The following is an 18,517-nucleotide window of genomic DNA, read 5'->3' on the forward strand; positions in this document are numbered from 1 at the left end:
GAACAGTGGTTGGGGGACTGGGATGTTGCCCTCCTCTGGCAGTGTTTACAGTAGATCGATTGAGTACCAGGAGAATCTTCAATTTAGCTAGTGTAGAAAGTTTAACTGCCCCCATTCCTATCTTACATTCCATATTTCAAGGCCCTAAATAGAGAAGAAAGAACTTAAGATGACTCCCAGGAACATTCAAATGAACTCTCTAGAAATATATATGAGGGTGCAAGAAGAATACTGTAGCAGGGGGGCCCCCTGACCATGAATATGTTGTTCCAGAAGAAAAGGTGTCCATTGGAATACTGTGCCAGAGCAAATATGGGCCATAAGGCTATGCTACTGTGATATGCTATGCCCATGAGAATTCTGTTAAAAATGTGTAAGCCTATCGGAGCACTGTGCTCGAAACCTAAAGCCTGGGATAGAACTATGATGCCAACATAAATGCTGTGCTAGAGAGGAGAGCTGACCCCTTGTTTTTTAGGTCTCGCCTAAGCAGCCCGCGCGTGCTGCATAGGAGGACCTTTAGCCGTTTCTTCTCTTTTCGGAAGCACATATTCGTGCTTGTGGCGGCATCCACCTTGCGGGAGCGAGCAGGGGCTCGCCACAAGCAGGAATATGTGCTTCCAAAAAGAGCTGACTACGCTTGCTCGCACGCACCACTCCCGGGCCAGCAAACACACAATTGCCGTGCCTGCCATGCATTTAAAAACTGGTGGTGTGGAGTGCAAAAAAACGATGGATTAGGACCCAGATCTTTTGACTGGGTTGAATGTGTGACATTGATCCACATTCGGTCCATCACCTGTTGTTTTTGCAATGCATTTAAAAACAGCACAATTTTGAGGGTTATCAGTAATTCTCTTCTCACTCTGAGTGGGCTTTGATCGCTAAACAGGTTCAATACACAGCTGTTTCAAAAGCAACACAGTATCAATGGCTCACGTAAATATGTAGTAATAATAGCTTCTTTTTCATAATGCACATCAAGCTGCACCATGTGTAAGAGCTGTAACAGGTCTTACTGTGGTTATGTGGTGTCCCTCACAATGTGACGCCATCTTTGAATGGTACAACCATAACGTTGCATAAAAAATACCGTTTTAGTATGGCGTGCTAAAGCTTTTGGAAAACAAACAGTGCCAAAGTCAATACTTCGAATTTCAGCTCACAATTCTACGAGCATGAGGAAAGCGGCTTTTATTTACTTCTCCCACGTTTCTTCTCCTTCTTCCCTCTTTGTATCCCCCTTTTGGGGGTGGGGAGGGATGTGGGTGTATTCCCAAACAGCTCTTTCACCCATTTGTAAAATTAGTGTATTGCCCATTCCCTGTTCTTTTTTTCCATGGGGGCCCTTTCCCTATCCCCATTTAGTCTCCCTATCCAGCCTCCATATACCTCTATATCCTTATTTCGTTTTTCACTTCAATTTTAAAATATGTCCTCTAGATGACATTCTCTATGTGGTCCACAGTTTGTTTTTCTTTTTTAAACGGTTGGGTGTTTTAAAAACTTTTTAAGTGCTCTTAGGTTTTTTTTCTATTATTTTCAAAAAACTGTATTCTATTCTCTTGTTTTTTTTTCTCTAAATGGGTTTTCATTACTTACTTTCTCAGCAATGCGTTTTTATTACTTGATTTTTTTTAATGAATTTTCAGCTACAGAAGAGAGCGTCATGAATTGGTCTAGTGTTCTCTGACTGCCAACTGGAGCACCAATCACTGTGAGGTTCCATCGACCCATTGTATGACCCTCTCAGCTTCGACTGACCACTGTTTCTCGAAATGCTGTCTGCCCATGGGGCATGTCCTACAATACAAGCCTGCAACTGGGACCTAAAAGGCATGAACTGAGGAAATCCATATGGGCCAACTGGATTCCATCAACATCCGGCCAGGCGCTACCTAACTTGTGTTGTTAATAAGGCCAAACAGGGCTGAACCCTACTTGTCCTTACTGGACAGCCTGGGTGGGGGTGAGGCACAAACCAATATGCTGACAATAATATTTATTTTAACAGCCTCACCTTCTTCCTCTTTCGTTGCTGCCCTACATTACACTCAGTACGTGTTTTACGATGTTGACCACTCGATTGCTTTAATGAACAAGCATTGGCATAGCTAATAGGTCTCGCCTTTGGGATCTTATAAGTGTTTAGCTATCCAGCACAATATCCTTGGTGCAACAACATCAACTGTTGCATGGCTAAACATTTATAAGGTTCCCAAAGGCGAGACCTATTGGCTATGCCAATGCTTGCTTAAAGAAGCAATACTGTCTGCCAGAGATGGCACTCTAGCATCATCAGTGTGGAACAGACAAGAGCATCAATATACCCAGCCATTCTTTATTGTTTAACACGTAAAATACCCATGTTTTCCAGAAAATGGATTCACTTTGGGAAACTGCAAGATTCCATGTTTTTCAGCACAAGATCAAAACTATGCAAAAATTTAGCTTTTGCGTGCAGTTGTATTCTATGGCACATCTGTCGTTTATTTATTTTAAAGTGAAGGTGATACCCGATTTATTCCTCTGCCTCAACTGCCGTCTATCTGATGCTTTATAATGCCTTTATTAATGGGACATAGTGTTGTTTTTTGTGTCTCCCAGGCGGCTGCTTGACGTGTAACTGGCAATGGAGGCAGGACACCTAAGAGTATTTGTTAGCGTGAAAGTGAGCTCTGTTCTAAAAAACACAGCTTGCTTGCATAAAACATGTCCCTTACCATATATTCAGAAATGACTCCTAATAGTAATTGGTAAATTGTGAGACATACACGTGCTATCATCTCCAGGGGACGCTGTTTTCCCGGTTAAAGAATTTTTACGTATCCCCCCACCCAAAACTAACATTAGCCTAGGAGAAGGCTGAACCACGGCTCTCTGCTTTGCAAATTATGACTGTGTTTTTTTTACTTGAGTTGTGAGGGTTTTAAGAAGAATAGATTTCCCCAACATTTCATGGAAATTATAAAAATCCAAGAGTCGATGTGCTTTACCCAGGAAGTAAGAATTTGGTAAAGTGTGTTCTTTTGCTAAATATTTTGCCACTCTAGTTTACGTTGAATTGATTTCAGTTGCTGCTTGGAGTGAAAGAAAAGCAACGACGTTTAACCAATCTTCAAGGTTTTTTGGTATCTCCTTTTTAAAACACAAACTATAACTGACTTCGTTCTGTGTCTTTTCATTATTTATTCTGATGTTCACGTGCAGGAAATACAGAATCTTCAAGATTGACAGCAATGGCTGTAAATGTTCTGCATCAATTAGAGGAGTGTTTGCAGAGAAGATGAAAAAAACTCAAAGAGATGTGGAAAAATTCAAGTTTCGCAAAAATACAAATCGTTCAGAAGTACCTCCTTTTTTTATAGCTTTTGTGGTAAACCTTAAAAGCGCAAAAAGGAACCAAGATGAAATACTCAAATTATAAAAGTCAAAACTGTTAAAAAAAAAATCAGTATTTTTTAATCAAAAATTGTTTCTTGGCTGAAGTGCAATAATTCGAAGTGAACCATTTCTGTTCTTCAGTTGTGAATTGGCTGAATGGCATGTGCCAGAGCTGCATGACCTCAGAGTAGCCTCACATTTTATGTGAAGCTAAAATCGTATACAGCTGTGTGAATAATCAGCATACTTCTAGATTTTGTTGCACCATTTGTATAGTGGAGTTAAGTTCTATCATGAGCTAAATACGATATGCTTTGTGGGCTGATGGTCACTTAGTTGATTTGCAGTATCAGAAACCACAAAGCGTAGTTTTGTGTAAGGAAAACACGGAACAGAAATGGTCAGTTTTTTTTTAGTCCCACAGGCATCACGTTTTTGAGCAGTTGGATTTCATCAATGATGCGTTTGGGATAAAACAAGGAATACTGATCAATCAGTTATGTAACTAAGCACGGATACCTACTTTGTATGATATTAATTTAGTTCAAGCAAAGAGAATTATAGACAGTACCATGTTGATGTATGATATTCAATATCACTGATATCAATTGATCGGTCTTTCCTACCTCAGGGAGCGTCCTCACGAAGGGTTCTCCATCTGAGGTAGAAGTCCGCTTCATCCTTGATTAAACTGTTCCACTCCTGGTATCATTCGGAGACTCAGCGGCACACTTTTCTGATGCTGGCCTCTTCCTTATTGTATATGAAGGTAATCCTTGTCCTCAAATAACTTGAACCTGGGCTTCATCTGCTGAGCCTTCATAGATTAAGTATTTTTGGCAGGCGGTGTTGGATATATTCAGAAATGCCTCCATTCCTCTTGGCCAATGCCCAAGAGTGGTTTTGATCTGTGTGTCCAACTACTTTGACCCCAGTGCCACCTGCTCTGTACCTCCACATTCTCTCGCCTCAGTGTCTCTTCAAAGAAGCCTTTTATTCACAACACCGTCAATGGCGCAACCTTCGCATCAGTTATTAGAGCCACTTCAGGCCTCAAAGTCAGCAAACATTATTTGAATGGCAAGCAAAAAATGGTAACCTACTTTAGGGTCTATCTCTTGGTAGACCCTCTTCATAGAGCCTAGAGATCTGCTCCAATGAATGCGTTTTTCGATTCTGATGCCTTGTACTCGCCAAACAAAGAATATGGGTGCAGAGGGAAAGATGATTCTGAGGCTGACAACTTCTTCCTTTATCCCCTTTGCACAGACATCCAAAGTCTAGAGGCCTTGATGTGTTAATTTAAATCTGTGTTATACACCACTGCTAATTTTAAATCCAACATGCTGACTGAAATTTTGTGCCATCTTTAGCGTCTTAAAACCTCTGTTGATATTCACTGACTCTTGCTGGAATCCATATTGGCTGCCTGAGAGAAACCTTGTTAACTCCAACAGTTCACAGGAAGATTGCACGTTGTCGTAATGCTATGCCTTCCGATCCTAACTTCATCGGAGCAAACTTCTAGGGGAGCTTGTTGGTGGTGACATCATCCTGCGAGTTAAACCTTAACTCTTTACTCTCTTCATCTTCCGGACAAGGATTTAAAACAGCTTAACTCCATGGACCATAACGTTTTTTTGGGAGGCGGGTGGAGGGGATTATAGGGGGGGGGGGCGTGTTAGTTGCTCGCATAGCTACATCAATGTTACTCCTTTGACGGTATGCCCATGCCTATGGTAAGCCTTCCTGATTACATGAAGAAACCTTTTTCAAATTTGGTGAGTGACAGTTTGGATGTCTGTACGCAGATTCTTAAATGTTGCCTGGGTATCCCTGAGGCAGTGGCAGTCACAGAAGCATTTAAGCGCAAGATATCCAGGCAGCCCTAATGAACATGCCTTCAATAGCAAGAAAGTGTTCTGTGATAAAACCGATTCCTTAATAAAATGATTCACGATCAGCCAAACCATGGCTCGTTTTTTAGGCTTTACTTCCCTAGCCAAACCGTTCCATTAACAATACTGTTATTTCCAAGGGTTCTCCAAAGTCAAGCCTGACGGTAGCCACAACCTCCCCATTCAGTTCAGGCTCCCACATGAGTTCTTCTGGTCCTCTCGTGGGAGAGGGGTACCTAAGAGATCCCAGCCCCAGCAGCACTTGCATTTCCTACATTTTCCACTTTATCTTCCACTTCAAAACTGCTTTGATTTCTCCCCTCCCACCATTGCAGTAATCAATGACAAACTGGAAGAAGATTGCTTTGGATTGAGCTCTACCTTATCTATAAGCGATATGCCTTCTTTTTCTGTAATCCCCCGGTCTGCCCACCGTCTACAAGGACGTGCTTTCTGGCACATGCTTCCATTTTATAGGCGGAAGTTCTTGCCTTGTGTAAAAGGGAGCCCTAGCAGTGAGGCCTTGGAGGATAGGTGCACACTATATGTTATTCCCATTCTTTTTTTCCCTCTATTAAGGTGGTTTCAGATTAATTTTAAACCTGAAACTCCTAATCATGTTTATGCCCGTCATTTGTGCTTGTTTCTTTGTGTATCGTCAGCTTAACTGTTTTCCCCCGTTTTTGACCTGTATTTTTGCCTGTATTTTCTGTGCCGTTTCCTCTTAGTGTGCTGACCCCCATTGTGCATTGTGCCTGTCTCCTTCCTGTTTGCCCGCCTACCTCGCCGCCCTCCGCTCTCCCTCCCCGCTCCCCGCCACCGCCATTAGCCCCGCCCCTTTCTCTTCTGTTCCCTCCCCGCTCCCGCCTCCCAGCTGCTCCGCCCACCCGCGCACTTCGCCTTAAATGGCGACCGTGCGAACGCGCAGCGGTCACGCGCAGCGGGCCCGCCGATTGTGCGCCGAAGGCGCGCCAAAGGTAAGCCCGTCTACGCCCGTCCGCGCCTGGACCGCGCCCAGTGCCAGGACCCCTGGCCCCCGAAGAGCCCGACCAACCCGCCTGACGTACTCCGCCGCCACCCTCACCGCACTCAACACCGGCCGACTCCCTGAATGCCACCAAGCCACACCACGACGCACCCACGGACCTTTCAGCTGCCACGCCTGCAAATTCTCCTGCATCCGGACCAGACTCGCACCAGCACCCGCCAAGTTGAACACCAGCAGCACCCACCTCAAGTGCATCCTGCTCAACACCCGCTCCGTCCACAGACACGCCATCGAACTCTGGAACCTTCTAGACGCCACAGCCCCTGACGTTGCCTTCCTCACGGAGACCTGGATGAACGCCTCTTCAGCTCCCGACATCGCCATCGCTATCCCAGAGGGCTACAAGATCGTCCGGAGGGACCGAAACGCCAACCAGATGGGAGGAGGCATCGCCATCATCCACAGGAACACCATCCGTCTCACGACCAGCACCGACAACACCCTGACCAGCGCCGAACACCTGCATTTCCAGATCCACACCAACCCGAACACCACCCTCAGAGGCACCCTGATCTACCGACCCCCCGGACCACGCACACAATTCAGCGAGGACATCGCCGACTTCGTCAGCCCGCATGCCCTCCCCTCCGCCGACTACATCCTACTGGGAGACCTCAACTTCCATCTGGAGAACAACAACGACCACAACACCAGCACCCTGCTCGACAACCTCGCCAACCTGGGACTGAAGCAACTGGTGTCCACCCCCACCCACCTCGCCGGACACACACTCGACGCAGTCTTCTCCTCCAGCACAGACATCGACTTCAGCCACGCCACAGAGCTTCAATGGACGGACCACAGCTGCGTCCACTTCACCTTCAAGAGAACGACGACCCACCACCACCAACAACAGGCCGCCCGCAGAAGCTGGAACAAGATCACAGCAGACCAGCTCGCCACCTCCCTGAGCCAGCACCCTCCTGCCAGCTCAGCGGACCCCAGCCAGGCCGCCGACAACCTCACAAAGTGGATCAGCAACTGCGCGGACGTACTCGCCCCTCTGAGGACCCCGCCTAGCAGACCCGGCAGCAAGAAGGCTCCATGGTTCACCGACGAACTCAAGAGCTCCAAGAAGAACTGCCGAGCCCTCGAGAAAGTCTGGAGAAGGGAACCGACACCGGACAACAGGACCTCCTTCAAGCTGGCCACCCGGAAACACCACCAGCTGATCCGCGCCGCCAAGAAAACAGCATTCAAGGACAGGTTGGACAACAACGCACACAACTGCAAGGAACTCTTCAACATCGTGAAAGAGCTTTCCAACCCCAGCGCAGGAAACAACGACATCACCCCTTCGCAAGACCTCTGCAACTCCCTGGCTTCATACTTCCACAACAAGATCGCGGACATACATAACAGCTTCAACAACCAACCAACGCACACCATGACCGAACAACCACCCCCCACCACCACCCTCCACGCCTGGACCCCGATCAGCACCGAAGACACCATCCGCACGATGAACTCCATCCACTCCGGATCACCGACCGACCCCTGCCCTCACCACGTCTTCAACAAGGCCGACGCTGTCATCGCACCCCACCTGCGAGACATCATCAACACATCCTTCGACACCACCATCTTCCCTGAGAGCTGAAAACACGCCGAACTCAGCGCTCTACTCAAGAAACCAACAGCGGACCCCACCGACCTCAAGAACTACCGCCCCATCTCACTCCTCCCGTTTCCAGCCAAAGTCATCGAGAAGACCGTCAACAAGCAGATGGCCGCCTTCCTCGAGACGAACGGATCCCTCGACCCCTCACAGTCCGGCTTCCGAGCCAATCACAGCACCGAAACCGCCCTCATCGCCGCCACCGATGACATCCGAGCCCTGATGGACAATGGAGAAACAGCGGCCCTCATCCTCCTAGACCTCTCCGCGGCATTCGACACGGTCTGCCACCGCACCCTAGTACGGCGCCTCAGCAACATCGGAATCCAGGACAAGGCGCTGGAATGGATCATCTCCTTCCTCGACGGAAGAACACAGAGAGTCCGCCTACCACCGTACAAGTCAGAGGCCTCCGAAGTCATCTGCGGCGTCCCTCAAGGATCATCTCTGAGCCCCACCCTCTTCAACGTCTACATGAGCCCCCTCGCGGCCATCGTACGCAAACACAACCTCAGCATAATCTCCTACGCCGACGACACCCAGCTGATCCTCTCCCTGACCAACGACCCCACCGCCGCCAGAGCCAACCTGCACGAAGGGATGAAAGAGGTAGCCGAGTGGATGACGACCAGCCGCCTGAAACTGAACTCGGACAAGACGGAGGTCCTCATCCTGGGCCCCTCACCCTCCGCCTGGGACGACTCCTGGTGGCCTCCCGCCCTGGGCACCGCACCCAAACCGACAGACCATGCACGCAACCTGGGCTTCATCCTGGACTCCTCCCTCTCCATGACCAGGCAAGTCAACAACGTCTCCTCGGCGTGCTTCAACATCCTGCGCATGCTACGGAAGATCTTCTGGTGGATCCCCACCGAGACCAGGAAGATCGTCACCCAGGCCCTCGTCACCAGCCGACTGGACTACGGCAACGCCCTCTACGCCGGGACCACCGCCAAGCTCCAGAAGAGACTCCAGCGGATCCAGAACGCCTCAGCCAGACTCATCCTCGACATCCCACGAACCAGTCACATCTCCGGACATCTGAGAGACCTTCACTGGCTCCCCGTCAACAAAAGAATCACCTTCCGCCTCCTCACCCACGCACACAAAGCCCTACACGACCAAGGCCCGAGCTACCTCAACAGCCGAGTCAACTTCTACGCTCCCAAACGCCACCTCCGTTCAGCCAACCACGCCCTCGCCGCCGTCCCCCGCATCCGAAGAGCGACTACAGGAGGAAGGTCCTTCTCCTACCTGGCTGCCAAGACCTGGAACTCCCTCCCTCCCGACCTGCGCCTGACCCAAAACCACCTCTCCTTCAGGAAGAAGCTGAAGACCTGGCTGTTCGAGCAGTAGCGGCACCCCCCCCCCCCCCCCCCAGCGCCTTGAGACCCTACGGGTATGTAGCGCGCTTTACAAGTGTCATTGATTGATTGATTGATTCAACATGAGCTGTAGAAAGGATGTTCTATAGGCACATCCTTCTGGTGTCCCTTGATATGCCAATCCTTCCTTCTCACAGTTGTTGCCTCTGCTTCACGGGGGGAGCGTTAGTAATCCATGTATTTACCTACTGCTTAGATGTCGCGGACTATCTTCATTGCATCATGGGTCTTCTTCGTGTCTTGGGCCTCTCCAGTCTTCAGTAGTCCACACTCCGAGGCAGGGCTTCATCAGTAGGGTGTTCAACACAAACCGTATGAGAACTCTTCCTCCTCAGACGAGTTTGGTTATTTGAAGTGTGTTTCTTGCAAGTCAGATAGCTATTCCAGTTCTACTGGTCCGCCACCATTTGGGCTTGACTTCCTGGTGGTGGTGCATGCCAGATAGCGAATGAGTTTGCTTCAGTGGTGCCTGAGAAGCCAGTGTCTCCAGGATCAGGGGCTCATGTACAGGTATTCTGTTCTGTATTTCCAGACCTCTATTGATGGATGTGCCCCTTAATCTCACAGTGGGTTGGCCCTTCAGGACTTTCAGATGCTGGCCATTGGTGTTATGGACGGATTTGGTACTCTTAGCTGTTTTAAGTCAACATTCAGTCCACTCTTCTCGTAATACACATAACTGATCTGCTAAAGGCAGCAGGATGGTCCGGTACTCCACCCCACTCCTCGTTTGTGTAGCTCAACCTGTGCTCCACTGTAGTCAAACCGGCAGCACCGTGGCCTCTGGTCCCATTTGGGCGTGGACGGGAGCAGATGAGCTTGCCTTAGATGCACCTTTGGCATGCCAGCGATGCGTCCGTGCATTGCCGCATTTAAATATCAGGGGCAGGCACATAGAGCTTGAGGGAGAATCAGCAACAAGCATGCTTCTCTCTGCGCTACTTATAAACGTGGTGGCACAATAAGATGGCCACCAATGGAGCAAAACATGCTCTAACAGACCCTGCGCCCAGCCCCACAGGATATTAATGTAGTAAGCACCAGGTGTAAATCACATCAATGCCCACGTTGTTAACATTACAAAAAACACGCTTTAAAAACACATGAAAAACGGTGGTTGCCTGCGAAGGCTGACCCCACCACAACAGCCTCACCTGGCCAGAGTCCGTGCATCAGCAGGTTTAAATCTCAGGGGCAGACACATACTGCGTGGTGGAGCATCAGCTACTAGCACACTTCTCTCTGCGCAACATATAAATGTGGTTGCGCACTAAGATGGCCGCCAATGGAGCAAAACGGGCTCTAACAGGCCATGATACCAGCCCCACAGATAATTAAAGTAGTAAGCACCGGGTATAATCACATCAATGCACGCAGAATGCAATTTGTTTGTATGAATGAAGTCTGAAGTTTTTCTCCATTGGTATGGTTGACAGCAACCAACATTCAAAAGTGGAGGACTGTGGGAAAAAATGTAGGACAATCTGAAATGTAGAAAGCTTCAAATAAGATCAAGTAAGATAAAGTAAAAAGTTAATTGTGACTGGAAAAATTAAGTCTGTTGGAAAATCCCAAGAGGGCAGTCTCAGTAGAGTGCACTGTTTGAAATTTGATGGGTGTTGGTGAGGAATGTATTTATAGGAATACCGACACTTGATGATGGGCTGTGTGTTCTAGGAGATGGAGAAGTAAAGTGGCTGAGAAATGGGATGAAAAAAGGAGCCTGTGAGTCAAGAGAATGTTTTCCAGGAGTGATCTTCCAGAAGGATGAAAGGATGCATTAAAGAGGGAAGGAGGGGAAAAAGTGCTATCGGATACAAGAGCCTCCTGTTAAAACTTCGTCGCGAGAGCGTGTACTCAGGCTTGTGTGGATTACAGCCATGATTGGTTTGGAGGAAGTGTAATTCCTGTGCTAGTGTGCCCTCTTTAAAATTGTTTGCCTGCTGCGTTATTTGTACACTCTGGGCAACTATCCCAACCCCATGCCCCAGGTGGTTTCACTTCTTGACAGCCAAGATCACTAACTTGGAATGGGCAGATGGGAGGCACCGGTGGCTTTTCACTTGCTGCGTAGATCCCTATTTGATGGTATCCTGGGTATTTCGGATATATACACCTATACTCCATTGCAGCTCATTTTATGCCGGTTAATGACTTGTTCAATGGGGGGTGGGACGACCCAGCGTATCGCCTGGAAATGTATTCATTAGGTATAAATGGTATGCTCGATCTTCTGTGCATGGCATGTATGCCTGCCACACTAACTTCTTGTATGCCGGTGTCTCTCACCTGTTGGAGGGCGGCTCTTTGGCTCACCGGCTGGAATAGCTGCTTTACTGGGATGACTCCTTATTGGCTATGGAACATGGCTTGGTCAGCTTTCGACCCTTGAGAGTTTTGTCCCTTGGGATTGTATAGGGATTTCCTACCTGGGAGATGCTTACAGGGGAGGTAGCATTGTATCATTTCGAGACTTAAAGGCTAGGTTTACCCTATCCATCTCGCAGTTCTTTTGTTACCTGCAATTACGCCACACCCTGGAGGCTTACAAACTCCTGATTGACTCACTACCCAAATTCAGTCCGCTGGAAGCAAAGGTTTTCTTAGAGTGGTTGGGTAAAGGGGCAACCTCTCTGATTTACTGCTCGCTGATAATCCACGCACCCGATGGTCTTGAGAGGACCCTGCAGCGGTGGGCCAACTGGATGGGAGAGCTGGATAAAGAGGAATGGAGGGAGGCGGGTATGTAGCCTCGAGAATTGAAGATTTCTTCGCGTCTGCGAATGGTTAAGTTCAACTATCTGTATGCGACATATCTCACTCTGCTGCTCTTACACCACTTGCTCCCCGACACTCGGGCAGTGTGTGCACGTTGCACATTTCAGCTGCAGATTTATTCCACGAGGCTTCGGAATGTCCAGTGTTGAGGCCTTCCTCGGAGGGGGATGGGTCAAGTACTCTCTTCTGTCCTGGGCCACACCCAGGAGCTAACACCACGCATCGCGCTATTGGAACTGATAGAGGAGATTGGTGGCCCTAGAGCCGAGCGTCTCTTTTTGGGAGTGGCCAGTTTGGTTGCCAAAGGGATGTGACCCGTGCGTGAAACAGCATAACCACCGACTGTCAGAAGCTGGCGCACAGGGATCGACTCACCAGCAGAAACCGATATTTGAGACTTGTGACTATCCTCAAAAGCATGCTCGAATATGGGGGAAATGGTGTAGCTACTATGGAGTGTCGATTTAACCCTGGAATGTTTTAGAACACTGATGATTGGGCTTTCTGTAACGCTGTGCATGCCCATCAACCATTTTTGCAACCGTATTACAATGTGTTCTGCAGCAAATCTCACAATAAAGTTGGTTATAAAAATAAACAATTCCTGTGCTAGTGAAAGCTAGGAGGTAGGCAGAGGCCTGTTACCTGCTTCATGGCTTTCGTAGTAGAAGCTTTTCTCTGATCCCCCGGTGATGGTGGGTACATTGGTACAGTGCAGGACAAATCTTACCCAGTTTTACAAGAGCATGCATGCATTCAAAAACAATATATTATATACACTAAACTTTGTATGTATATTACTTAGGTTTTTATATTCAGGGGTGCATATTTCATAAACGTTGCATTGGACTGTTGAATGTATCATTTTTATACCCTAACATATATAAAGTTACACTAAAATAATTGGACGTTCATCTGGCAATTTAGTATTGCTTTCTGCAAGTCGAGCTATGCACCTTGCAGATGCAGTGAAAGTGTTGCTCACTGTTTGAAGTAACTCGCAGATGTCCGCTGTTTTCTCTTCCTCTGCAGGTTGGGTTCGAGTATGTGTTGGGCACCCTGAGGGTTCGGCCATGTTGCAGCAGGCACCGTGCAGGCTCCTTCCCTTGTGCAGCCAGGCCAGTAAAAGGCATATTTCTTTTCACCACTTCCGCCTTCTCAATCGCAAGGTAAGTGCACTGTGTACTCCTCTTTCATATGCCTAAAGAGAGGCACCCAGCAGTGGTTAGCAGCACGTGGGCATGGCTTAGGAAAGCTGTGGTTTGGGCTGAAGTCTGTTAAAGGCCCTTTGTTGCTTATAAACGGGCGAGCATGTGGCAAGCATCTGGACTTTACAAGAGGTGGTCTTCCATAAAATGGTGGAAGATACTAATTTGTTACCTTTTTCAAGAGCAGCAGCAACACTGTGTTTATGATTAAAACCACAATATCCGCGTTTTGTCCCCAGACGTCTGTGCTCTGTGAAGCTGGATCCCTGCTGGTTACTTACCCGGCCTGATTTTTGCTGTTATTGAAGACATTTTCCATTTGCCTCTTTGTATATCCAGTTCAAGCACAGTCGTCCGAGTGAAGGTTTTCGTTTATACCATTTCAAAGGCTTAGGACAGGGGAAGAGAGAGGCCTGGAAAATCGCATATGATTCTGTGGATGGAACACGTTCGTCTGCGCTTAGGTGAATTTAGGCTGCACATGGATGGTGCCAGATTCAGATTGTTGAAAACTAAAGTACTGCATGTTGGTACTTATTCGGTCCATTACTATCACAGGGAGTGAGTGCCCTGACCCTGCCGAAACATTGGCCCAAAGTCCAGCTCAGAGCTGTGGGGCTGGCTTCGGATTCCGTCAGATTTTGGCCTTTGATGACAGGTCAGACTTGGGGGACCAGCAATCAAGTCAAGTCAAGTCAAAACAAGCTTTATTCGATTGTTAAAATCATAAAAGCACAAACAAGCAATAAAAATACAGTGTCACATTTCATCAATTTAAAAAGACATTAAACTTTTATGATAATATCAGTACATACAAAAGCAATCACCAAGTGTCACCATAGTTTGATAGTGCTGCGGACACCAGCCGGGTGGGAACTTATCAGTTGCTAGGAAGTTCTCTTAGGCAGTCGACCAGGTGGCCTTTGGTTGAGCAGTAACCTAGTCTCTTGCACAACATTAATCTTGAGCTAGAAGGCTCTGTTAGGCCAAAGCCAATACCTTTAGTCCTTGAATCATCACATTGTAATACTGCTGTGTGAGTGTTGGTGAAGGAGGTGGGTTGTTTGCTTCTGTGCAAATATGCCTTCGTTTCAGTATTAGTCATACACAGAGAGAGAGTCCTGACATAGGCACAAATCTTTTCTTGTTCGGAGAGTAAGAGGAATATTGGAGTTAACTTTATTCAACTGTAGACCTGTTTTCCTAATTTTAAGTGTGGTGTTGTTTTTCCAGAGGGCTTGTGGCCTTGTTGTCCTTGTGCTTTTGCCTTTGGATCGTTCATGTACTCTAGGCGCATGTATGCGTGTTGTAGTGGATAGCAACATTGTCGAATGAATAACAGTTGATTGCTTAAGGCTTAGTGTGCATCTGAAAACTACATATTGAATTGATTTGGAAAGATAGAAGACCACAATAGACATGCCAAAGAATATATCCAAATCAGCTGCATGGTGCACCTGAAGGACACACGTTGCCACTATGCAATAATAACTAATTAAGGGACAATGTACCTAGTTGCAGTCGAATTCGTTTTAATTAGTTTCCATCTTTTGGTGGAACTCTGTGTTATCAGGAGTGACAAGGCCTTTTCAAACACTCTTGGCTAGAAGAACTCTTCTAGCACGTCCACCTACGGAAAAGGTGCTAAATCTTCATTACTTGCCATATGACACAAGATCTTCGATATGAATCAGTCAGTGACAGAAGCTATCTCAATATTGGAAGGAAAGTTGTGTGATCGTTTGACTCTAGAACAGGACTGCAGGCATCTGGAATTTAGAGATTCTTGCAGTGGCAACGCTGTGAAATGGGAATTCTGTTTGTATGAGATGTACTGCCACACCCAGGGAAGATCATTGGTGAACTGTGACTTCAGCTGTTCTAATTCTGCAAGTTATTGGCTGGCATCTTGACCCAGTAGGGTGTGCCAATTTTAATATGGAGCACGTCGATATTTCATCTAGCATTTCATCTAGCATACAAATAGGTACGAGCAAATTCATTTGGGTCAAAACTGGGAACAAACTATTACTAAGTGATGATTTGCTCTGTGTGCAAAGTGCAGTGTTTCATTGTGCGATGTTAGAGAAATAAGGGGAGAAGAGAGAAGTGCACTGTTGTGTCCACTCTTTCAGTCTAAAACACCTATGTAAGTAGAAGTTCAGCTATGCTTTTCTGTGGCCCTCGGATACAGCAGAGCTGTTAGATAGTGGACGCGTGTACACAAACGAAGCCGGACAAGGTGAACCGCTTCACCATGCCCTAAGTCTGACAAAAAATCATCGTGTTCTTCGTGTAACACTAAGTTGACCTTTTATAAGCAGAAGAACTTCTGCACACCCTTCTAAAATGACCTTTTTGTGCATTTAGATTTTTGTCAAATGAATGACCGTTTCTAGAAATCCATAAATGTGTTTGGCATCCACACCTGCAGCATTCCAAAGGATTATTTTTCTTGCTGCCTTCCCATTTACTGCTGTTCTTTGTGATCTTATCATCTTTATGTTTTCTATTCACAGAATTTACCTGGGTTTTTAAATAATTTCTTATTTCTTTAACAAACCTCCCTGGGTGTTCCACCCATTTAGCTATTTCTGTGGCAGCATTTGATGACACATGTGCCCATACCCACAACCTTTGTTGTATATTTTCACTCTTTGTTTTCATAAAAATCTTGTCTCGCAGAACTTGTTCGTAGGTGATATGCTCAACATCACATGTAGGTGCTAATGCCCTCAATGCAGGTGCGCAAATCCTTTTGATGCTAAGAGATGCTGTTGATGTCACTGCAATACCAAAGGGGATGATGGACGGAGCATTTGAGCAAATCAAACACTCACCCCAGTCAACTGATCTGGGTTTAATCCATCATCATTCTTTAGCTCACTTCACCACCCCAGTTCAGACATGGCCATATGCAAATCAGTCTGACCCTGTGCCTCATGGGAACAGACCAGCCTGAACTGCAAAGCCATGTCTTCCCTGGACCGGAAACAAGCATCCTGGGACCGGTTTCGGGTTCATAATCCTCATCAGCCAGGCTATCTTGAATCCAGTGGCAAAGTGAGCAAGGGACCCACGTCTGGGCATACCCTGCCAACTTAGTGCGAATAGTGCAGCACATCACATGCATGTGCACAATCCCAGTGTACTTCAAAACAGCCTCAAAAACTAAATACAACATGCAGAAATGCGAAACACAGTATGCCGACAGCCACTAGTCCAGAAATTAAAAACATTTCTACTGCAGTCCTACAGTTACTGATATCCCCATCAGCGTCATACCTGGACCGAGGCTCCTGAACTTCCCCGCTCGTCGCCAGTGTTAGATAGTGGAATGGTGTACACGAAGTACGCTGAAGAAGGTGCAATGCTTCCACAGTAACACTGAGTTTACTTGTAGGTCGGCTACTAACAGGACACTCTCTGCCCCAACAATCTTCTTCACTGTATTCCCCGCACAAGCTCCACATTGCGGGTTCACACTCTGCGACTCTGGGCAATAGCTTGCTTAATCTCCACAACGGCCCCTCGCGGCGGGATGCCTGGCTTTCACCTTGTGGATACCCTGCCGGGGTTATCTCACAGGGGAATACCAGGACGGGTTCCCTAAGCAAGCGCCGGGAAACCCTTTGTGGGTAGCTGTGCGCTATATAAGCTCAAATACATTTACATTTACATTGCAGAGTGTATGGAAGCTTGTGCTGAGAATGCCACAATTGTCACCTCCGGAGGGTAGTATGTCAGAAAGTTACTCTCTCTTTAATATAGACTAAAACTGTTATATCCCCATTGGTTCGAAAGACCTGCAATAAGTCTAAGATTGATCTGAATTTAAAATCTCGTGCTAGTTTTCAAGAGCCCCCCACATCTGTGCTGGACTTAATTTCTTAGTTTCTGCTCCAATTTTCTTCAGCTTATTATGCGTGTGTCCTGTGGCTTTTCTTTAAGGAAGTTGTGGAAGATGATCTTTTCACGGATAAAAAATATGTTTGTGCATCCAACTTCCTGCTGCATTCAGCAACCTACCTGTTGTCTATTGACAATGGTACTAAGGAGTACCTGGTTGCTCAGGAAAAGCGTGGTGGTCTGCAGCTGAACCGCTCATGGTGTGAGCTCCTTTGTTGCTGCAAAAGGTGTAATGATTTGTATGTTCGGAAACTTTAGGGGATCTAGTGCACTGCATGAGCGATTGGTCGTCCAAAAAATGTATGCTTGAGCCAGCAAAGAGCCATGCAATTTAAACTTAAGACAATGCCATCTACGAATTGTACATTATTGTTAATGTTTAACATGTAAATTTCTGTATAATGTTTCACAAACAGAAATGAAGCTAATTAAAGTTTCCCATTGATGGCATGTAGTGTTTTGAATGTTGATAAATTAATTTTTTATGTTAATTTTCTTAAAATTGGAAGACACTGTTAATAGAGTACAAAGTGTGGCCTGGCGAATTAGACTATGGTGTGTTATGGAGCTAATCTGGTACCTTGTTAATGCACAAAGTATAATAACTTGCATTTCTGTAGTCTTAATTGGGGGCTGATGTCGCATTTTCAAGTCCCTGGAGTTGAAGCTTCAAAAAATGTCTAAAGCTTAGTCATGTTCTGTGTTTTGGAGGTGTCATTTGATAAGGGGCTTTGTATGGCAGCGCTAGTAACTGGATTCCCCGAACTACGTTAAGGTCTGTTCCAGATGTGCTGCCTGACACCTACCATGCTACCTCACAGTATCACTCAGTCTGTCCTTAATCCAACATCAGAATCAAACATTGTCATATTGAACAGGTTAGGAAGTCCTTTCTCACTCTCAAGTGAATCTCTTAACGCAGACAATTCCCCCAGTACAAGTCTATCAAAGTCTCTAGCTGCTAGTACCTGGCCTAATTGCTCTCCCTCCACCCGGAGAGTCATAAACTGCTAGTTGCACTCCAAGTCAGATTCTTCTAGGTGTTGATATAAAATTGCTGTGGTCACAGTTTAGATGAGTTGAGGTTGACCGGGGATGTTGGACATCCTACTGGGCATATTTTGCTGGATTTCTTTGCCATGGTTGATTCGGTCAACCGTTCCCTCTTACTTGACTGATTTGCAGCGGATGGATTCTGCAACACTGCATTTACTTAATTCCGATCTGGATGCAGTTAATGGCTTGACCTTTCCAGCTTTGGGTCTACATCCACACTGCTCATGCGCCAG

At 46.7% G+C, this 18,517-nt stretch overlaps 1 protein-coding gene across 1 annotated transcript in view; it reads left to right on the top strand.

Moving 5' to 3' along the window:
- Window positions 1–18,517, top strand: part of COX10 (cytochrome c oxidase assembly factor heme A:farnesyltransferase COX10) — a 588,107-nt gene that overhangs the window by 94,984 nt on the left and 474,606 nt on the right. Inside the window, exon 2 of the mRNA XM_086930609.1 lies at window positions 13,144–13,280. Within this exon, the coding sequence (XP_086786735.1) occupies window positions 13,144–13,280 (137 nt within the window). The remainder of the gene's footprint in view (window positions 1–13,143; window positions 13,281–18,517) is intronic.

This window comes from Lissotriton vulgaris, chromosome 7 (genome assembly GCF_964263255.1).
Source record: "Lissotriton vulgaris chromosome 7, aLisVul1.2, whole genome shotgun sequence".
In the NCBI taxonomy this organism is placed as follows: Eukaryota; Metazoa; Chordata; class Amphibia; order Caudata; family Salamandridae; genus Lissotriton; species Lissotriton vulgaris.